This window comes from Varroa jacobsoni, unplaced genomic scaffold (assembly GCF_002532875.2).
Source record: "Varroa jacobsoni isolate VJ856 unplaced genomic scaffold, vjacob_1.0 scaffold_123, whole genome shotgun sequence".
In the NCBI taxonomy this organism is placed as follows: Eukaryota; Metazoa; Arthropoda; class Arachnida; order Mesostigmata; family Varroidae; genus Varroa; species Varroa jacobsoni.
The window spans coordinates 408,070-431,711 of record NW_019213025.1 but is presented as its reverse complement, the minus strand read 5'-3'; the positions used below and the strand labels follow the sequence as shown (position 1 = coordinate 431,711).

Genomic DNA, 23,642 nt, shown 5'->3' with positions numbered 1-23,642 from the left:
AATTATCAGTCCGCTGAGTGAGATCTGACACGTCCGCTGCAATATCGACGCAAACGCACGCAGGTATATATACCTGCGTGTAATAAACGAGGTGATTGTTTTATCCAGTACGAAATGACATCTAAGCCAATGGCCTCCAATGCTAATCGCAGACAAAGGTTACTCAATACAATAAAACATCAATACAGCATCTACATATCACATGTTCTTTTTTTATTTCGTTTTTAGCCGGCCAGCAGTACAGATTGCATTGGAACATGCTGGGCGTATTTTAATACTAACGTTGTGTAACTAACGATTGGCTCTCTATCTCCTTGCGTAACGCTGGGATTATAAATGGCGCCAATAATTAGCATCATGGGCGCAAAAGTTAGAGAAGATGAAATACGTATTACTGATTAGCCTGTCTGGTCTCAGTGACTGGACAAGATCAGATGTCGTAGCTCTCGCTAAAGAAAGCATTGAAAAAGGGGAAACTCCTGTTAATGGCATTGGTCATTGTATGTAAGAACGTACCGTATTATTAATTCCCCCCTAAAGAACATACAGCTGAAACAACGAAATTGAGTAACACGCTAAGGGCCATTTGGATTTATGAAGCCAAATACGTTTAGAAGAGATCTGTTTGAGCCACAAATCGACATCGGACCGGGACGGCGGACATCATGCAGACTTCATTGCAGTCCAGCCCAGCCCAGCCCAGTCCAGTCACTATAAAACCTCTCCGCAAATATAGTGTTGAGTCGCACTATTGTCATGGTGGCCCGTTTGCACATGAGAATTACACGAAATAAAGTAAGTCTCATATACGCTCAATGAAAGCACCATTACTCAATAAGCTGAAAAGCAATTCTTCCACAAGTACATTGAATAACTCGTAACAATATTTAGTGCAGGAGGACATAGCCAAATCCTTGGTGGGTCTGTAGTAGTTGGATTTGGCAAGGTTAGTAAACGAAGCTTTAGAAGCGCGACGGTACAGAACGAAAACGGTCCAAACTGATCTTTTTTTTGGAGTGACGTTTCGCTTTATGGAACTTTCTGGCATAATTCTTCGTATTTATATAGTGTCATATGATGAAAATTTAAAAGACACTATCAGGATCTCTTTGTTCTGATTATTGCTTGGGAAAAATCTTTTTTCATGGTTTTGAGTGCCAATCGAACGTAAGCAAACCAAAGGTAAAATGATCAACGATCTAGTATTGACTTGAAGTAATAACAGTTTGCCCTGTAGAAGAACAGCTCATAGGATTCTGTCCCGACTCCGTTTAACTTTTTTTTATCCACACAAATTGTGCTTTATATCTCGGATCTAATTCAGAAAATCTAATCTTTGACTTGTGCATTTTTTTCGGATTAGTCGTTCTAATTCGAAATAATCGGAAGATTATATTTAGACAAAGAAGATAAGGAATTCCCACAAACATTTACTTGATTGAAGTAAAGCATTTTGTATATTATCTCGGTTCCAAATTAAAATAAAGGATATATATATATATATACATACATATGGCCAAAAATTGCCTCGTGTTTCAAGTGTGCTAAAAAATGTTTTTAACATACCTGGCTTACATTTAATAAAATTTGACACAATAGACATAACGGATAAATCTTGTTAAACTATCTGTTTAATATTTATAGCTTTTCGATAGATCGGCAACGATTTCTTTAAAAGTGAGCAGTTTCCAAAGATAATATGAGAGTCAATTGGGTATTTTCGCATCGTCTCGACCTTATGCGCTCAAAGCGATACGTAGGTGCAGTAAAATTCTTCGAGACCATATCGTTTGAATGTTCTTGGAATTTTTGAAATCGAATAGTTTCTGCTAGGTCACCTTCCTGAGATAATGCTAACAACCTATTGAATTAAATAATCACAATATTAAACCTAATCGACAATACTCCTTTTATTGCTGAAACGATCAACTTCAGTATCTACAAAACTCTATATTTATCTGAAACTGAAAAAATAATAAAGTGGATAAAACTTTAAGCATTTCTTATGCGCTAATCAAAAAATCAATGGAGAAACACTTTACTAAACGTTTGCATAGCGGCCTATATTCTGTTCCTCGGAATATCTTTGTAATAGAGAGCTAAATGGCCAACATCATTGTTCGCCTTGGGGCATTTGCAGACAACGCACAAGAACCTCGATTACAACAATTTGTCGGCTTTCTTGTCTGGCCTCCCTTGAAACTAAATTTTATGCATATGGCAAATGTAGATGAGTTTGCAGATATCAGGCGTAGACGTAAGCTGTTGCCCTCTGAGTTACGGAACGCTTTTCGTATTTATTGACTCCCCTTCCCAATGTATCGTCTGCTAATCGGCAAGTGTTCTATACTTTTCAAGGGTTCTTTGCTTTTCGAAACCCTTGCCTGGTACACGAAATTTGAATTCGAGCCGAGAAATTGAAATAGGATTTTTGAAACATTTCATAAAGCAAAACCCGCAAAAGCATTTAAAGAAACAAACGGGAAGTGACTGACCAGTGATTCGAAACTTATTTAAAAACAAGAAAACACAGTTACAAAAAGCCTCAAAATCTATTAAGAGATGAGTGATACCGTTTATCTTTACCTTCTGTTTATTATTCCAGTGTGTTAATCTTTCATCTTCTGTGGAGTATGTTCACTTATAATTTATACTTATTACCATTTATTGTCACATAAAAGACTTTCAATCCTAAAATCGGTCTTTATTTTAGAAAATGTCTTAATTGTCGCATTTCAATGAGTGCTACATCCACTTCAAAATACAGGTACAAAACACGACGAAACAATGCATTCGTAGGGTTAACAAAGGGTTTTGAATTGCGTATAACAAAGAATCGGAAAGAACGGAAGATTTTTACATTTTATATGCGTGTTCAGGCTGAATTTCTTTAACGTTATAGGCACGACTCGTGTACAGATCCATGAAGAAAACATGACTAGCGCCAGGCTGTTTTAGATGAGATAACGTTCCTCACCATCTTTAATCTGATGTTGCTATTCTCTTCCAACACAAAGACTTAATATGTCGCAGCACCAAGATTAAATACAAGCGAATCTTCTGACGAAATGTGTCCGTTTTCAGTAAGCGTTTAGAGCGTTCGTCATTATTTTCATTTGAACGGCAAAAACAGTGACGGTAGTTCCCTAGACATACTTAAACTAAAGTCGTCTGCAGCTAATAATTGATGTCCGACAAGCGCGCCAAACCCAGAATAGGAATTTTTCAGTTGAATTGAATACGCAAATACAACTCTGTCATCTAAGAGTGATTGGTTTATTTATGTACACTATATTTCCAAATAGATTCCATTTGTTCATCTTCTTTGCGATGCAACGAGCATCAGCTTTCGTTTCCATTCTTGAATGATCTTCTACAGGCCGCACCAATAGTCAGTCAGGCAGAATTACATCATAGAAAGGTTCCAGCTTGACAAGGCTCATGTCCAAAGGCTCATCCAATGGCGCTACCACAACTCTAAATTTAGTTTTCGTCGATGGATTGCGCTTGCGTGCTACACTACCAAGTGAAGTAGATGTGGCGGTAGGAGCGGTTCTACCAGTCACGGTATTTGTCGACGATACGGAGGAAGTAGAAACAGGTAATGTAGAAGGAGCAGTGGGGCTTTTATTGGCGGCAGGCGCAGGAACTGCAGCCTGGGAGGCAGATGCTGTCGTTAACGTTACGGCTGCTGCTGTTGACGAGGATGTCGTCTTGCTAGCTTTAGTTCGTGGTCGAGGCAAGGACGGAATGCTTTTCATATATTCGGCACTTTCGCTAACCACTGAATCCCTTTTGCGTTTCAAGGGCAAGCTAATTTCGCCCACCGGCAGTTCGATACGGAAGTTTTCACCATGAAAAAGCTCGCAGTGCCGTTCAAATTGCAAATACGTTCGATAGGCGTTGCCACATAGGCCACACGGCAGCTGCTCATTAGAGTGTAAATCGTATATATGGCGCTGCATCGTATGCTGTGTCGAGAAAATTCGCCCACAGTTGGGAACTGGGCAGGTGCGCTCTACCGAGGAGAATACGCGGATTGAAGGGTCAAGCTGTTGCAATGTGGGCAGGTCAATAGAGTAGTTGACGTTGCCATCATCGGGGGGCGCAGATGACATTTTAGCCCGCTCTTCCATCATATGCATGGTTTCCATGTGGGTTTGGTACTGCTTAAAGGCACGATAGCCATTACCGCACATGTTGCACGTGATCTGAACTCCACTATGTTCATCGTAGTAATGTCGGCCGACATTGTGAAGACTCTGGAAAAACTTACAACACAGCGGACATTTGACTTTGTCCTTGTGCTTGTCCTGATGTGCTAAGTACGTCTTCCATAGGTAGAACGATTTATTACATACCGTGCACCGTGGAGGCCTGCCGGTTTTATCAGGACCATGTCCACCGCTGGGTGATCCAGCTGTGTTTTTACCACCAGACAACTGTGGCTGGGGGTTCTGTTGCCGCTTCGCGCACTTGTCACAGGCCTCGTAGTCACGATTATGAAAATTCAAATGCATTCTCGCGCTGCTATGCCAGTCAAAGCGTAAGCCGCAAGCATTGCAATAGAATGGGCCAGTTAGCCTTGCCCTGCTATTCGTTTTCTGGAGAACGTATCGCCCACCGAGAATCGCCGCTTTGTGGGAGTTATGACATCCAGCGCGCGACAATTCAGGTATCATAGCGAGGAATGAAGCTCCAACAGGGGCTTCGGATGTGTTCGGGGTTGGATTAGGACTAGATGGCGGCGTGGGCAGTGTGTCTCTACCCTGTTCAACTGAGGGAACTGTATCCTCCGACGAGCTGGCCGCGGGTGGGCTAGAACTTGCACGAAACGTTTCATTCCTGGACATCTCGTCGTCGGCTTCAACGGTTTCATCTTCTGTCATATCGATTTCAAGTCTGCCAGAGTCATCGTCGCGATCATCTTCCGAGAAGGTCTGGCGAGCCCGTTCGCCAAATGTGATGACCTCCTTTCGAACTGCCGGCATCTTGTCGTTGCTTTTTAGAATGCTGGCCAAGCTCTCAATAGTTGTGCCGGGAGGAAGTTTGATCAGCGTATATACTGGCTGACCAGTGGTCTGGCTTAGTACGGTCGTCTGCAATAATACGGGATGCTTCTGCTCGCTCCGCTCGCGGGACTCCATTTCTCTGGAAAGTCAAATTAAATCAAATACTCGAATATGTCAATGCTGTTTTTATTTTCACTATATTCTTAACGAGAAGTTTTTTTTTTTTTATCATCTTTTAGAAGAAGGAGAGATAGGTAAGTGCAAGCAGAAGCAGCAGTAGCTGGTGGTAGCGATAGCGGGCGCTACAGGAGTTTTGGTTTTGCGCTCCGGACCTTTTGTCCTTCAAAGTGGTAACAGGCTACCCCAGAAACCAAGAACCCGTTCAGCAAAGTAACAAGATAGCAACTTAACAGATGTTAATCGTCGTCCTCTGCATCTTAGCAGCGATGACGGCAGCAGCCACAGCCATCGTATCAAGCAAGGGATCTACATATCACTGACAAATGGCCAGTAATCTAATGATGCTTGCGCTCACTTTCTCTACTACCAGCACCAATCTCCTGGCGTGGCCGGAGTCGCCGCCGCCGCCGCCGCCGCTGTTACTGCCTGCTGCATGAGATCACCCGGCGTCAGATGTGAAACAATACCATTACACCGGGTAATACTCGCTGTATGGACGGACAGTGGACGCAGCGGCTTGTAGTGGCGCCTAGTTATCAAGTGGTTTCCCAGAGATATGGGGTTCTGCTTTAACTAAGTGCATACACGCACGTACGCAATCAGCGGATTTTTTCCATACTCGACTTGCATAGTCCCCGAATAGTAGACGAATGCAGCAAGAGCGATAGGATCATCGTAACGTGGATAGTGTCTTTACGTTACCATCGGATCGTTCGTAACTATGTAATACATTCAGCATAGATCTTCACTCCGTAGGCTAACAGCAAAAACATCAACATTGAAACCTGGTAAATAGAAAACACAACAACGGCCAATGTAAAGTAACGGTAAAGCTTCTTCTATACCCATATAATCAATAATTTTCCGATAAGCGTATTTGAGCTATGTGTACAGCAACACCCGCGTGTCCTTTAAGCCCGACACCGATTTTTTTAATAGGCCACAAGAACCCTAAGCACCCCAGTATACTTACGTATTTGGAGTTAGCCTTTATGTCGCTCTATGGTAACTCCTAGGTGGCGCGCTTATCAATATTGCTTGCCTAAATGGCCGTTCACTTTATTAAAGCCATGTAAAGCACTATCACAGGTATCACAGAACTCGATGAACACATTGCCGCTGACATCTATAATTATGGGCCACGCATCGTCACTGTCGTTACTGTTTCATGTGATTATCCAGCCACTATCGCTTTCCGCGTACCGCGCCCCGATGCAAAGACGCTCACAATGTTTTGACAACTCTAAAGTCTCTAGCAAATCACAACAACAAGCTATTTGTTCATCTCTTCCGATCAACTAGACAAGCTACAATTATCTTATGTGCTTCTAGTACACTACGAGGCTACTAGAAGATAGTTGTGGGTGGTAGCTGGCGTCTGAAGGTGATTCGCATATGTGTTCAATGCTCTTCACAGATCCAAAAAATTGAATTTCACTATAACGTGTTTGTCGCCTTTTTCACCTTCTCGTCTATCGTTGCTTCATATACCGATCAGTTTAGAAATACTACTGGTGTCGCTGCCGATGATGAGAACGTCGATGTCGTTGATCATGATCTTTATACTTTGAGGTGGTTCCTCACAACGGCTGCCTCTGCCGTCGTCGTCGTCGTCGCCGCCGCCGCCGCCGAAGCTTTACCGCAGCAATAGCTCCTACTCTATGTACTCATAATCGTTCTGTTCTTTTTATTGTAGGGTAAGGTTGAATACCACTAACAATTCCACCGACTGAATGGTTGGATATGCCAGCGCTGTTACGGACGATCTTTGCGGCCGCTGCCACAAATGAAGAGTCAGCGCTCACGCCGTATCCCGTCTCGCTCGAACATTCGTCAAAGAACACCAACCAGGGCGACACAACTGGACTGACTGTGTCCTAACTCCACTCGGTTTGACTGGCGAACGATGTCGACCTGAAAGCGCTTTCCCTGACAATAGCGCAACTCGTCGTAGCCCTTGTAATCGCTCTGCCGACAACGTCCGTCTCTCTCGCCGTCGTCGTCGTTGTCGTTGTTGAATCTGCACCAGCACCGCCAGCAGCCAGCAGAGTGCGGCCACAGCCGCGCAACCCCTGTCTTTGTTATCATATCAGTATTATCAGGCTAACAGTTATCTGGCGAGGAGGTTAACACAACGCTGATGCGGTCCCTGTAGCCACTGCGACCGTCACAACTCCAAGCAGCATCGCGCTTGATATAGCCGAGGAACCGATGATTCTGTTTGAATCGTGAGAGCAACTGCATTGGTATTTCTAGTAAGTAAATCTGTCGGTGAGAAGTGAGTTGTTGATAGCGCAGCGGTCGACGGGCCACATCATAGGCCAAAAGGCCACACCGATGGATGGGGGCGGGTAGCTGTGTGTTAGGTTTCCTCGGCAGCAGCAGCAGTGAACCGAGTCAGGCTGAGATCGACGACGAGCCTAACTGGGATTAATACACACATAAATACAGAAAGGCAAAAACAGTCGAGTCAAGAGAGAGAAAGAGGGCGGAACGGAGAAACAATTTACTGTACTGTTCGACGCCGATGCCGACTTAGTACTGCTGGATACAATAGTCTAGTATTACGACAACTTCTAGCGGGCAGTAATGTTAGAAATAGAAATTGCGCCTAAGACGGCGGACACGCAACGGTACGAAGAGCAACTTCTACTTCGGGTAGCGGCAAGCGCGGGCGGTAGCAGTGGGAGCAACGGCAGCGGCAAGAACATTGATCACAAGCCAGTGCGGAAAAACAGTGACCGCTAACAAAAAAAAGAACAACGAAGTATAGTAATCTCATGATAAAAAAAAAGCTGTGCGTAAACTGACTCGGCTACCCATTCATCAGCATGGATTCTTAAGGGTGAAAAAGACACATGCGGTCATCGTTATGACAATGGCAGGACTTTGAGAAAATACATGGCAGGCTTAGCCAATCGGGTGCGGTAGGGTTGGATGTAGATGGGCAGAAACGTACTGGAAGGAAGGTTCGTCCATCGTTGGATAAAAGGATATGCTCAATGAAGAGCACCAGCAACAGAGTTCGCTGGGGTCAACTGAATCATATTAAAGCTACTTTTCATATTGATTTAATTAAATCCATATAGGCGTAGGTATAAAATGTGTTTGACCGGTATGGTCAAATTTGTAAACAAACCGTATTTGTTTAAATAGGCTTCACTCCTTGCCGGTGCATGACACGGAGCTTCAACCGGAAAGAGAGCACGAAGCGCAGCAAGACGATGATTTCAGGGGAAGGCTGCCACATGATGAACTGCTTATTTACAGACGCGCCTGTTAGCCTACGAAATTAGTCATAACCCGATATACTCTTGGTTGTCAACCTAGCGCTGAAAAACGAGTATCTAAATGGAAATAGAAAACTCGCAACGATAAGATGCTAAGAGAATGTAAGTTACCGCAGGCCTTACCGCAGACAGACACACCACTGAGACAACTACAAGACGGCAGTAAATGCAGGAGAAGTGGGTACACACACATAGTTACAATATGATTGATGACAGTGATAGAAACACACGTCTGTAAAAACACATATGTTCTCATTGATTACATTACAAGCACAATGAAAAATCGGTTAGTGTATGTGTGTGTGTGTGTGTGTGTGCATTATCCGAGTCCCGATAGCAAAACAACTGTTCGGCGCCCCTGAGTATTTTAGACGTAAACAGGCGCATCTGACGCCATGTTTGACGGAACAAAAGCGATTTCAAACATCCTATACTATTACTTTAGGACAATGCACATTCCGCCTATATAGCAATAGTTGTAAATATGAACGCAGCACGACATAAGCGAAGACAGAAAAATAGCCTAAAACACACTAGAACCACTGCTGTTGGGTACAGGCCTTGCTGGCCAAAGCTGAAAGCATCGAACATTATATTGCGGTTGTGTATAAGCACACTCTCTATCTAAAGTCGTATATCTTTGATCTGCCACAAATATGATAAAGGTACTACAATAGATATATTATCTGTGTCCCACAACTGTTGCTTACGGCGTGCGCCATCTAGACGGAATTCAAGATCTGTTCTTACGTTCACAAGCGGAAATAACTGTGTGGCGTACATTTTTGCTCCACAACCGCACTAACCATTCGATCAACTTCTCTAAATGCATGTATGCGTCCGAAAGACCTTCAAGAACCCAGACAGTTGAAACGTAAACGTATTGTGGTCAGCTTGGCGCTGCCTGTCGCTCATTTGGCACCAAGCTCGTCAATATCAAATAATTGTCAACTCAGTATATCGTTCTTATAAATAGTATACAAACCAAGATCGATCCATATTGCAGGAGAGTCTCTCAGCTATCTTATCGTAATAGCATTAGAAATTATGCATAATGTCTAACCAGCAGCAGTATACGGTTTGTTATCTGTTTTCCTACTCGTCTCTTTCCTATCTTGCTCCGTTCGGTGGGAGTCGGTTGTGCCTGTATCGCCATTAACGCGTATCATCAGCACGACCAGTCTCATCGCGATTATCATTTGCCAACTACGTCGCTAGGATCTGCACCAGCAACGTCACGCTGGAAGGACAACAACAATGGTATTTTGTTTTTAGTACCGCGTTCGCTGTTGCTATTCGCACTGCTGTTGGCGCTGCCAGCGTAACGAAGGGTGAGGCTCAGCCTTTGTCGTCACCGTCTTTCTAATCCATTCAATGCCATAATTGGCAATAATAACACATGCCAACTCGAAGTTCAACCGCCTTAACAACGGCAGCATTAGCTACGGGTGGTATTTCAAACCTTTCCCGCTCCTTCTCCGCCTCTTTCAATCGTTAAACGATCGTTGCTGGTGACTTCAGGTCCGCGACAGAGCCTTCGTCACGTAAATTGCGAAGGCCCAGGAGGCTGGAGGTTATGCATGAACATACGGAGGTCGGCCGTGCTTGACTACAAGGAAGTAATAGATTACCGCCGCGGCCAGTAAGCACTATAAATACAAAAACATAAATAGACTAGAAAAACTGGCCTCATCCACTCGTCGGCAAGGGTGTCATGACGACATGGCATTATATTTTGTGAAAGCTGAATAGTGGCTACGATAAACAAGATATGGATAAAAGCCGGCCCAACGGCCGTGTTGTTTAAGGCCAATTCGAGGCGTATCAGGAAGAAGCATTGCATTAAACGCTGCAGAACATTTACTTACTGACATTGGATCGAAAGCTGTCCACTACCTACGCTGTAGTTCCTATGCCTGACGCTGACATGCGCTGGATTCACATCGACTACACAGATCAAACGAAACAGTCTGCTAGGGACTGTCCATAAATGACAACTGCGGTATCTGACTTCGTGCCCCACATATAAAGCCGCGAGTCATAACGCACGATTCTTTTCCAGCTTTTCCAAACACATAGCGTTACCTCCTTTGGCGTCAGTCTAGACATTACCATAAATTGTTTTTCATATTACTACCGTACGCGATACACTTTTCATCATTTGTGGCTAGCCGTTTTAGAAATGACTCGACTTCGCTGCGTTTCTGTAGGGCTTTACAACTAGAAAAACGATCAAGAATACCCTTTGGCACCGATCCGTGTGACACTTAAGTGTCGAGCATGTTTTTATAACTAGATTTCGTTGAATAATCTAAAAGTGTTTGGTGACGCTTTCTTTTTTATGTGTTTGTGCATTTGTTGAAATAAAATCGAACAATATAGCATATTTACACAGAGATATTTACTTATTTGCAAGATGCTTATCATATTAGATGAGGTACATGGCTTTGAGGCCATCTATATGCTCCAAATATATGCCAAAACACTTCCAACAATCCTATATATATATATATATATATATATACAGAATCAGAAAACTTTGATATTATTGCGACCAATATCGAAAATGCATGCCTGAATGTATGAAATTAATTGAGTTCTAATGTGGGTTGGAAAGGATTTCTTTTCCCGGGCTAAATTCAAATTCACTTGTTCTGCTGCCATGTTGCGTCATTGTTATCTCCTTTATCTCATTCCAGTTATTGTCGTGACTTGACTTAGGGTTTCATGGCACAGTTCGTTTTGTTTCAGCAAAGTACTTAAATATTGTATTAAATCTCTCATAATATAATGTCAATATTTCGTGTTTCCATTCCAATTTAGCCGATTCTCTGCTACCGCTAACCAATCACATTTTTACGGCTGTCGTACTACTCGAAGGCTTTTTTTGTTCTGCCGAAGGACTTCAAGGCCGCTTAGCAAACCAAAAACATCAATGTTAAAACGAAAAATAGTAATTCAATCGCTGCCAGCAACTCCATAGCATCAAACGATACGAATTTATCTTGTCTTCAAAAATCCATTTTCCGACAATTTTATAGAGCATGCTCATTTATCTCAAGAGCGACACAGGACCTATTTGCTTGTAATATAGTTGGCCTTTCTAGAGGCGCCTAGATTCTGAATGCTTATTGTCATTCCTGCTACTTGTATTCTTATTAATCCATTTGATGTTTCATCATCGGCAATTGAAGCCATTGTCTCTGCCATTAAATTATAGCGATTGCATCCCTGGTCAAATTTAGTAAGTTGTTTTTGTGATGAGTGATGAGAACCAATCAATCAACGTATTCCTACCGTACGTAATACGTACGATTGAAAAACTTCCCCCTAGTAATGATTATTGTACAAAACTGTTCTATACAGATATTTTAGAACTTTCAAAATGAGACGTTTTCAGTAGCAGTAAATACAGCCTGAAGCTGCTGAATCAATTTTGTCGACTCTGCCATTATATCTATAATCACTGAATAGTCGCTAACCCGAACGCTTTCCGCACTCCTGTAATACGATTTACTTGTTCACTATTATAATCAAACACAATCTCATCAAGGATTTTCACAAGAAAACAGTAGTACTCTAGTGTTCCATAGATAAGATAAAAGATAAAATGAAATGTCATTTTTGTGTATTTCTAGCTAAAAATGCTCATCTCAATGTATCTATATACTATCGCTAAGAAATGCCTGTCCGGCATTTCTTAGCGGTAGTTCTTTTGTTTGCCACTGCTACAGTTTACTGATGCCGCAAAGTGCTGCTTCCTGCCATAGAAATACGATTGCAATGATAAGAACGTATGCCTACCGTCGACTTCTATGTCGGCACTCATATGTAAAAATCTATCCATTTCTCGTCTTCAATGATGTTATTAGCTGTTTTACTTGTTCATATGTCGATAACTCTATTTGCCTGGACGTGGCCTTTCAACGAATCTAGCTCCTTTACTTTAGCGTGCTATCTATCTATCTCTACGCTAACGTATCAAATTGTAATCACTGAAAAAAATATGTTGTAGACCTGGATGTGTGAAGTTTGTGACTGCTGCCAGCAAAGCTGAATAAATAAAATTCTATTGATTGGAAGCACCGTTGAATTATTCCTCCTGTCTCCTTTGAAAACGTGGGGAGAGTCAAATATTTTGACTGCTTCTCTTCAGTCGTTGCGACCGGTTGAGACCGCGTCCGTCTAGCGTTGTCTAGCAGCTACGACAATTCTCTTCAAATACCTACATTTGCTGTTTGTAGTGGTTCGCTGTCTTTTCCCGCCTTTCTCCCCATCTCGACTCCTACCTCCTCTTCCAGCTAAAGCCAGCCTGCACCCGCTTAAAGGCATTTTAGCTCCGTCACACATCGATAACGTCAATGACACCAACGGCCGCAACGACAACAGCAGCAGCAGCAGCAGCAGTTGCGACCACAGCCACGACACATCTCTAATAACCCAACAATAACCTGACCCCCTATCGGCACCACGGCAGCATCTTATCATTGCTAGCTGACGCGCTACATTTCAGTGCTCGATGTTTATTCTAGATGCGAGAGGAGAACAAGTCGCTTGACTATATTATCTTTTTTTTGGTTAAATCTAGGTGGTGGAGCATGCAGCAGGCGCTGTTTCGATTCAACTCGGCATCCGACCTGACGATTAGCAGTAGACGCCTCCAAGCGAGGCTCTAGTATACGGATAGAGGGCGCTGATTATGCGTGGGACCGTTTTCTGGGGGGAGGACTAGAGGGATCTATTGGAGAGCTTTGGCCCATCATCGTTGTTGGTCCCATCGACGCTGACCGACACTAAAACCGAGAAGAGCTTAGGCAAGCGAGAAATATAGTAACATGGTATCACATCCCGAAACGACCTCTGAAATCGCCATTTACATATACTGTTACTGCTGGAGGACAACGCTAAAGCAGGAAAGATGCCTTGCTGGACGAACATGTCAAGACAACATCAACGCCAGCTGCAGCACTCAGTCATTTACGGTAAAACGATAGACAAATCCAGCTACGAGCAAACAGCAACCTCGCTCACGGGATGAAGCCTGACGGAAAATGTTGACACATGAGACGCATGCACGAATATTTTCGAGGCATCCAAAAGTAGGCGCGTGTTCTATTCCGGCTCACTTCGCAAGACCCATCGCTTGTTTCAGCCTCTCAGTATCTCCTTTAATATCCAGCACGCTAAAGGGATGCGATGTGTAAAAAATATCAGCGACCGTGACAAACTATCCTATCCGAAACACGTTTTTTTGTTGTGGATCTAGAGCGTGTATGGAGGTTGATCTGAGAATCATCCATCTGCTCGTAAAAGATGAGACAAACCCTAATGGGAACGCAAGTTTCACAAACAAATAGCCCTAATGTATATGTCGTCTAAATTGAGTAATTGATTTCGTCATTAGATTTACACTCAAACAATGTCACTCACTCCCTCAGCCATGTAAAGGGATCTCTACGTTATCACACGCTTCGTACAAATGCTTCGGAACACACGCTCATAGGTGAACATTCAATATATGCATCAATAAGAGCAAAATGGTTTTTCTCCCAATTTGGTTGATTATATTGTTGATGACCCACGATTCCGAGAGCTTCTTCGAAGCCATGTTGTGTAAGCGCAGCTACATGTCGCCTACACCCTCTAAGCGGAACATCTCAGATATATTCACGAAAAGGTGTTTACGGAAAACTCTGACACATCAGTGACCAAAAGTTTTCACAAAATTCAACGTCGAGACACAAAGGGCCCTGTTACCACACCTACTCGAGGTATCGCGCACGTCTGAACTCTTGAGGACAACCCGTGCCAGCAACAGTTCTATTTGCTGAAGCAGCAATCAATAGAAGCTTGTGGGAAGACCGAGCATAGTCTATTTACAAAACATCGTCCACTTCCGTTTCATCTGTGTGACCAAGCTCTTCGAGTCACGCGCAGTGAGGTCTCTTACTCGTAATGTCCAAATCGTAATGTTGAACTTTTTAGGCAATCGTGCACAATATATAACCGTAGATTGTAAAAGTGACCATATCACCAGTCGTCACGCCCGTGACGCTCATCGCGACAGCAGTATAAACAAACTCGAATTATATCACGGACTTGAATTATCTAGCAAAAGGACTACCTATTATTAGGGCAGTGTATTTTGACCTGTTTATGTATCGCTGTCCTTTTTTGCAAGTGTTTGGATTTGGAAACGATATGCGTGTATAAATAATTTAATAATCAAAAACCGCTCGACAAATTGTCAATATTGGCCATTTGTGTCGAAGAACAAATTTTCTAACGACGAAGATAGTGATTCGTTTTTGTTTTCCTTGAAATATAACCAAGTTATGAAGAAAAATCACACGCTGCAAAAAATACTTGAAAAGATCTATAGGATTAGTGAAAGTTTGAGACTGATCAGAAGCAAAAGCAGAGCAGTTTGAATGCTATAACGCATTTAATAATCCTATCGTAATAAAAGGGTATTAATATTAAATAAAGTTCAATTATATGTATGCATCTATTTCCCTAGTGGTTTCATCAAGATGAACTGACTTAGGTGCGGAACAGCTGAATTCTCAATTCTCCTGGATGGACTGATGATACTAAGTTTTTAGCATTAAATTTTGAGTCTTATATTTCCAAGTTAAGACCAGTTTCAGATGTATACGTAAAATACAAAAGTTTTAATGCTTTATAACTTTTCCGGTCATGTTTAAAAAAAAAGCAGGTATTCAAACATTTTCGAATCATGCACTCTATTTAGCTAAAACTTTGCTACACTAAAACTGCATCTAACCAGAACTAATCTTAGCATTTATACATCGCCAATATTTTATCGGGCTCGTTTGGATCCTTTCAAAAACGTACCATACGCTTCCTTATCAGAGGACACACATGGTGATACCGTCTTATTAGATATACCCTGTAAATCTTAACATAAACAGACTCAAAGAGCTCAAATAAAGTCGCCTTTGAATGTCCTGATCCGCAAACAAGGTTTGTCCTTTTTTTTTTTTTTATTATACATTGCCACTTCTTCCCTTGCCCATGGATCAACCGTCCTTGAACTAGAAAGGCATACTGCGCTTCCTTCTATATCTCCACAAAAATTGGCACTTAAGTAACATATAGACATGAAAAACCTATGTATAAATATCCACTGAAGTCCGATGAAGCGAGAGGAAAGCAAAAAAACATGTCGTCCTATGGTGTTGCTTATACAGGGTCTGTCTATGGAGATCCGACATCTTCTTTAATATCAAGCGGCCATTCAAATGGATGATTAACAAAACAAGTTTAGGATTAAGATATTCGACTAAACGACAATTGCGCTCTTATCCGAATGGCTTTGACAGAAAGCTTGCTTTTCTCGAGAGCTTCTTTTCCCGTTCAGCGTTGTACAACGTTTGCGCATCCGTTGTTCTCATCTGAAGAATACAATTCACCTGATCGAGAAAGTACATACAGTTGAAATATATAAGCATATTAGAAAAGCACGCTGAACCTATAGAGCAGTTACACGTTGCAGGTCAACTGATGATGGTTCACCGCCTTCGAAACACACTTCCGTTCCCATACAAGTCATCATGAACACCAAACGAATACCAACTGAAAGGTACCCATTGAAGTCTACCGAGAACGGGTTCGTGCTAGTTTCTACATTGGTCAAGTAGTTCGAGGAGCTTTGTTTCCACATGCATACAGTGTTTCGCCAAGAAGGCTTGTTGACACAATAACGCTACAGAACACGACTTCACTCTAAACATAACCCTCAATTTAGCCTAAATAACATTTACTCACAGAGTACAAGTTTTGAGTTTTCGTTTCGGCCCTTTCTAGTAATGATTATTGGTGTACGTGTTTGCCATTTCTGAGACAACCCGGCCCCGTGTGGTGTCCGTTACAACATTTCGTAGCTGAAAAATAGGGTGGCAAAAAATTTCCTCACTGATTCCTCACGACTCCTCTGCTGACTTCTGCTAGCACTATAACAGGGCAGCTGTTAACCGTCGCGACGCAGATTAGCTGGTCACCAAATGCGTGACAGTCGTTCATACAGAAGAGCCATGTACAAAGCCCTTGGATAAGTTCCCCATATCGGACACTAGAGCGCGAGTTCGGCCGGATGAAACGGGTTCCAGTTTCAACGAAAGGCTTCTCTAAACTCTAGTTTGCCGTGCGTGTTCATAATGAGGTAGAATGAAGCACTAAATATCTTGTCAACATTTTAGACAACATCAAGAGTCATTCAGCATAGATATAGAGATAATAGATCGGATTGCGTCTATACCTGTTCGACTATCTCTTCGGCCTTCTCAATCGATGCCTCGAACATGTAATCTCTAAACACATCTCCGTCAAGGTACACCACCTTAAAACAACGTTTTCCTGTATCTGAAAGCCACTCGTGGAACAAAGCACGTAATTTAAGCGCGCTTAATAACGAAATTGGTTGGATCCCATGCTTCATGGTAAGCTTTACTCACTGGGTCATTGTTTTTTTTTCTGTTTCAGATTATGTTTTCCGTTATCAGTATCAAAATCACCTGCCGATATATCGATATGGAATCAGCGTTGCCGTTCTACCTAATACTTTCTGAGAGGTTTTAGTGGTAGTAACAGATTGAGTGGATCTCCTCCTCCGCATGTTTTTAATGGTTATATATTAATAATAAGAGTTGCGTGAAGCGTCCATTTAAAAAATCTACTACTTACGGTTCCTTTTGGGCATGAGCTCACATACCGCGATCTCGCGCATATTGTGAGCTGCCGGCTTGACGTGCCATAGCATTTTATTAACCGTCTTCAATGGGAGGGGAGTGATTTCCAGTTTTTCGCTTGATATAGCTGGATATTGATGACAAAAAACAATATTAGTCTTCTTATGTAGATAGTTTCTAAGTAGGTATCGATTGCCGTTAGAAGTAAGAAAGATTATTTATTATCTTCAAGGCATGGTGATATGAACTTGCTGGCGCATACGTTGCCACTGTATACATGGAGGCGTTGAAACCGAACTCAGCTGAGCAACGTTAGAATTATAATGGAACGAATATCTGTTGTTAAAAACGACTTATGTACTGAGGTCAAGCTGTACGCCATCGATACTAACCAAGTTGCACCGTCACGTTCTTACTAAGTTTCTGTATCATCTGTACCACATATGTTTGGAAGTTTCCGCCCGAGAACATTCTCCATTCTGGCAGAAGCTTCAACCCCAGATGGCAATCCGATGACCTCTGTGCCGTACTGTGCTGTAGCGAAGGTGAGTCCGGGATTATCCGAAACTCGGTCGTATTTAATGAGGTTAATTTTGCATCTAAATCAAGCGGTACGCCAGGTTCGGCTTTCTTCTCAACAATGAATTCCGATCCTAATGGTTCCCGCAAGCCTCGACGTCGTTTGAACAGCTCCTCTAGCGCATCTCTCAAAACAAGTGCTTCCGGGGGGACGTTAACCTGAATAAGGAGAACATCAATTTGCTATATCGTTTGTCTGGAAAAACACTATGATTTTGGACAATATCTATTTCTACTGTATAGATTAAGGACATATCACGATGTTATATACATACAGCTAACTATACAATTTTTTTCAACGTAAAGCTATTAAATATATTGTTTAATATCACCGAGCTTTGATAGCTAAACAAGTACCTTGCTAAAGCCGTCTTTCGTATGAAACGAGAGCACTAACATAGGCTGATCGCTTGGTACCGTTTCCTGCATTTGGTAGCTGGGAAATTCATACTTCCCAATAGGTTCCCGTAAATCAACGGAAGGAAACTCATCTTCAACTTCTCCCGTCTCTTCGGCAAATCGTAGACAATAAAATTGGCTGTCTGGCCTAAAGGTGTGGAAATAATTAAATGAAAATTACCAATTAATGCTATAACTTCGTAATGAATCTGTTCAGTAACATAAAGCCTATTAGCCAAAAAACTACAAGCACGCCTGCAATCAATTTCTGCTTTTTTTTTTTTTTTTTTTTTATTTTGTAGCTTGAAATCGTTAGGGACGGTAGCTATATGCGATTTGCTTGAGGATGACTTTTAAGGCTTTATACGACTAATTTTTGTAAGAAGCCAAACACTTTGCGATTCTATATAAACAACATTTCTATTACAAAACATCCATGACGTTGGCAAGGCAACTGCGTCAAGCCATGAATGGCTTTAAACAATAAGTAATTACCCAAAGAAATAGAATAAAACAAATGAACAGGTATAATAGTAAAAATAATTAATAAATAATTACTACTACGGTAGGGACAGTTAATAAGAAAACTTTTCTGATTTTAAAAATAAGCGGAATGACGGGATTTTTTTTGGATAGTCAGCGAGAACGTTTCGGTGATAGGAAATTAATAATATGGTTGCCAGCATAACAGTTGGTAATGAAGATCAGGAGTAAAGGTACTAAGTGATGCTGAACGACCACACAGTGAGGATTGATGCAGCAATAGCTTTAGGTCGACGGATTGGTAAGCTAAGGGGCAGAGGCTTAGTTCGTAAGATTATGTTATACGGCAAAGAGGACAAAGTGAACAGTAAATGGAGGTCGAGATCATACGGGCATTCTGCACATAACAGATAGAATACCGTTTTGTAAAAATTAGAGGGGCTTCATCTTTCGTCTATGATCCCCATATGAGCAGGCCGTAGGAAACACGAGAAATAAACAGGGATATGCAAAGTAAAAGTATCTAGGAATAAAGTTGTTCAGATAAAAAGGATAAACTCATGTTCCATGATTGGCCATTCCATTAGCTTTATATTTCTATTTATATAATGTACCTATATAGGTTATCCAATTTCACTATCGGTATGTTCCGTTTAGAGGTTTGACGGTAGTGACTGACCGACGACAAAGACGCTAGAAGCAACGGGGCTACGAATTACCATTCTATGCAACGCTTTGGCTACCTTCACCTATTGCAACAATATCTCCGTGCAAAACTGAAAATAGACCTACTTAAGTTCCGGTTTTCTTCCTTCACTTGTGTACTGCCAACAGATAAGTCCAAGAAGATCTGCCACGCGCGTTGTTCCTTGGCACGCTACGACCATAGGAAAGTTACGCTCACCCTCAGGCAACATCGGGAGAAAAACTCGTATCGTCTTTGCTGACGAATGACCCTGTACAAAGGAAGCGTAACAACAATAAAAAATATTGTAAAGCACGTACATTCGATTGTCTAGAGCCTACATCAGTGAATAAGAGCCATGAAGAAGTTAACAAAAGTAAACCGCGAGTGTTCGCCATCGTTTCAAATATGTCTGAGACCTAGATTTCAAATTCGCCAAGCTCAAAATACACCTATACGATACCTTAAGGCAAAAAAAAAGTTACTTTAAAGAATCCACCCTTCTTTAAATAATAAATCTTTCGAGTTTTACGTCGGAAGGAAGCACTAAACGAACTGTATGTCGAACTTAGACTTCCCAAATTTAATAGGCAAATACGTTCCCACTGCAATATCAAGCGAAAGTAATGTCGCCTTATTTTTATTCGAGATGTAGTGCAGCATTATTCTGTTTCGATTGCGTTAGATCATCTATAACCATTAAAAATTGCCATTGAGATAATCAGCAGACAATGAAACTTTTTTCTTATCCGATTCTCTCTTAGATAAGTAAGAGTTTTTAATGGCAACAAACATATGAGCAGACGTGACATATATCTACATCCATAAAAGGATAAGAGCCCACCTGGCGTGGATAGTTTCATCTCAAGTATAAACTCTGATTCTTATAAAAATCCACTTCAGCTCTACATCGTATCTTCGAATAACCACAACTATTAAACATCAATAGACCTCAATTAGTAGTCTTCTTAGCAGTTAATGTCTTCCAAGGTTTAGTCTTCATTTCTCAACGTTTTACAGCTCTAACTGCTGTTTTGCATCTCTCGTATACTTAAAGTAATGTTTGTTCTGCTTCCTGCCCTTTAGTCACAAAAGCGTTACATACGAGTAAGTGAACTAGTGCTATACATGGCTACAAATACTGGCGGAATCCAACCCAAACGAGAACAGAACGCTCTGATATACAAGAATAACATAACCTTCATTGACATCAGAGGGGATAGTTCTGTTTAGCCCCTAAAGGCACTTGGATCCTTGATTTTAGCACTTCTCAAAAATGCTGAAATAAAGCCAGCTTTTAAGGGCTTCTGAAGAGGACTAGCCTCCAGACAGGGCGGACATCCGTGAAGACACGATACAGCGCTGCGGCACAGTGGTCACAGAAACAGTGGCTGTACTAGTCGTAGACAACAGCAGTAAACGAGCACTATGTATGGTACTAGCGCGCACTTCTTGAGATGGAGCAGGACCACACGGATGGACCAGACTACGGGCCAATGTCCAGCGTGCATCGGTCCAGCCAAACGGGTCTGCTTCTCTAGCCCTTCCTGGCGTGCCCACTAATTATCCTTGAAACGAGGAAGCAGCAACGGCAACAACGGCTGCAGCGTCGGACCAAACTTATCCCCGAGTCCCCTCCCATTCACCCTAACCTTCACTGGTCAGCCAAACTGGAAGACAAACAGCAGCTAATAGAGGGGAGTTGTCCGGTTTAGTGCTGGGCCGCTGCTATTAGACACTGGCTAGTGCTCAAATGCATACTGAGCTTCCTCTCCTGGTACCCTAGTTCTCTCATCCTATCTGGCTGCTACGGACACATTTGTTAAAGATAAACCCCATGGCCCAACCCCTTTCCGTGGCCAAGTCTCAAGCCCTAAAGCCCCCAAAACGCACAAGATCGTACTTCTACAACAACTGCGCCCCTATTTCTCGTCGTATTTAGTCCCTCGCTTCAGCAGCCAGCAGCGGCGCTAGCCATGCAATAGTGGTTCTGTTGTGGTCAATGTCGGCCCTGGTCAATGTCTCATGCTTTTCTCTTTCGCGCGACTACTGCTGCTGTCGCCTTCTTAAACCCCTTAGTCAGCCCATTTACTCACTGACTTGTTCGTTTCTCGTTTGCAGGACGAACCAGTATGCCCGAGGTATTTAGTTTTTCATCAATTAGGTGAAAGCGTATTTTTATCAAGACCATGAAGCTACGCACAGTGCATGCATTTTGTGCACGCCGGCATGCGTTTCCGCTGCGAAAACCTAAGTAGTAATTAAGCGGTTTTCACAACCTATGTTAGTGTCTGTTCCACGGATATATTTACCCCAGAAATAACGGATCAAATCACAAAACTAGGTAACGTTACGCGCGAGGGCAAACATGCTACAAGGTGTCAAATACAGCGATGACTGAACTGGCCTGAGTCAATGACTTACCTATCAAACGACATTGTAATACATTACCATTCTATAGCAGTAAATTTCGTCTTCGGAAGACTCACGCTCGCAACGTGTTGCCATAGGGTTCTCCGCAATGCTTCATCTGACACTTTCTCCTGCCTACTGTCATTTAATTTACTATATAGCATTGTCACAGTCAAATCCATTTAAGCGTAACGACCTAACTTTTTGACAGGTTTAACTGTCTGCCTGTCGAATGCAAGTGAACCTAGTTGACTAGCCAAACTGGTAAATGCCCAACTTTTAGGAACTTGGCCGTTTTATCCTAACACTCGTCGTCTGGCGCCTGGCTTTCCTGTCAAGCCACCCTGACCACTTCGGTAGTGATTATACTAATGATAACATTGCTAACATAGTATCAAAGGTGCGAGAGCGGTAGTAGAAGAACGACTATGGCTGTGCTACCATTGGTCCCTAGGCGAAATGAAAGTAAGCCAAAGAAACACGAAACGCCTAAAGACAAGACGGCTGAGCCTAACCACAAACGCAGTCGTTTCCACCAGTCATTGGCCTAGAGGCGATTTCACATATGCCTGCCACATACGCAAACACATTTATCGGCAGACAAAATGTCATTGTTATTGCGCCTATTTAGTTTGCTCGGTTCGCCTAATTGTGTTAGCATAAATGGTGAAGTGAGTGATGCCAATTCAATGTGGCAATACGGTGTAGCGACAGAGTACTCGCAAGATCATAGCTACTCCTCCTTTTCTTCTCCTACGCTAGCACCACCGGCAGAAGTGATAGTGCGCATTGTCAACATACGCGAGCGTTGTCATCACGATCGTTTGAGCATTTGTTAAACAGCCTCAGCCTCAGCCTCACGAAAAGAGAGACAACTGTCGAGCAAAACCCTTCGCCGTTCGTATTGAAACCTAGAAATGATCAAGGTAAGCAAATGAATCGTTGGATATCAACCGCCTGTTAAATCGGACTGGTTTTGTCGGTGCTTATGATACTCAGAGGGGTTTTTCGCGGAGGATATACGTTAGTTGCTACATATCGATGCTCCCGTTTCCAAAGCTGCTTTTGTAATCAAGCCATTAGACGTGATGCAACAAAGTAAAGAGTAAAAGGTAGCATCGTAAAGATATCACCTTCAGCGGTAATTTACAGCGCGTCTGGGGACTTCACGAGGTGTATACGCCAACGTTATTTCAAGCAATGATATCTACGGTAAATGGAATTAGTAGAATTCAGAGTGCTTGCTATAAGGAATGAGCGCTTAATGAACGAGGTTACTTCCTCACGATCGAAAGGCCACATCCGTTGGGATTAGTTATAGATGGGTCGGTTCTAGCCTTTTGTCGATAGCTATTAGCAGTTCGTCGATATCCTATTAAAGCCTACCCCAAACTGCAACCTTCCGTGTCAGCGGTTTTCCGAAGGTAGTAAAGAAAGGATCAACAATTTTTGTAACTTATTTAGAAAATGTTGGAGCGGCGAATCATTAATAATTCAAGTTCTCCTGGTCATCCCCAGTAGCAGCTTCAAGACACGGTAATAGCGTTATCGCGGAAGAATATGAGAATTTAAACTGAGCGTTCGGGGAGGCAAGTGACGACAGGGTAAATCCAGGCGTGCGTGAGAGGAGTTCAAAGGATCGGAGAGGAAAGTGTTATCAGTTGACTTCCGCTGACTTTGTGAACCCACAACTTCCGTTTGGAATAACTTTAAAATGATTACTAACTATAGTCATTGTAGCACAGAGGGTTCAGCTCGAACATGGCCAATTATAACGTAGACCAGGATAAGATAACGAGAGTAAAAAATTCGCTTGCAACAACAAATCAGTCACTATTGATATTTTTAGTTAAACGAAATATCACTAATACAATAGTCGAACGAGCGCGAA

The 23,642-nt window shown here is 42.3% G+C and overlaps 2 protein-coding genes across 3 annotated transcripts in view; both read right to left on the bottom strand.

Annotated features, from left to right (window-relative positions):
* Nucleotides 1-2,575: 2,575 nt before the first annotated feature.
* LOC111267391 (uncharacterized) lies at nt 2,576-7,373 on the bottom strand. Of its 2 annotated transcripts, none has more exons than XM_022845632.2 (2): nt 6,166-7,373; nt 2,576-5,151 (listed from the first exon to the last, which is right to left on the bottom strand). In XM_022845632.2, the coding sequence occupies exon 2, from the start codon at nt 5,145-5,147 to the stop codon at nt 3,393-3,395; it is 1,755 nt and encodes a 584-aa protein (XP_022701367.1). In that variant the 5' UTR covers nt 5,148-5,151; nt 6,166-7,373; the 3' UTR covers nt 2,576-3,392. The 2 variants fall into 2 exon arrangements, with proteins under 2 accessions (XP_022701367.1, XP_022701371.1); XM_022845636.2 differs by lacking the exon at nt 6,166-7,373 and adding an exon at nt 5,424-5,762.
* Nucleotides 7,374-15,135: 7,762 nt separating this feature from the next.
* Sin1 (SAPK-interacting protein 1) overlaps nt 15,136-23,642 on the bottom strand; it is a 34,207-nt gene continuing 25,700 nt past the window's right edge. Inside the window, exons 6-11 of the mRNA XM_022845597.2 lie at nt 19,447-19,610; nt 18,130-18,319; nt 17,586-17,931; nt 17,189-17,320; nt 16,764-16,867; nt 15,136-15,918 (exon numbers count right to left, since the gene is read on the bottom strand). Of these exons, the coding sequence (XP_022701332.1) occupies nt 15,808-15,918; nt 16,764-16,867; nt 17,189-17,320; nt 17,586-17,931; nt 18,130-18,319; nt 19,447-19,610 (1,047 nt within the window). The 3' untranslated portion in view covers nt 15,136-15,807. The remainder of the gene's footprint in view (nt 15,919-16,763; nt 16,868-17,188; nt 17,321-17,585; nt 17,932-18,129; nt 18,320-19,446; nt 19,611-23,642) is intronic.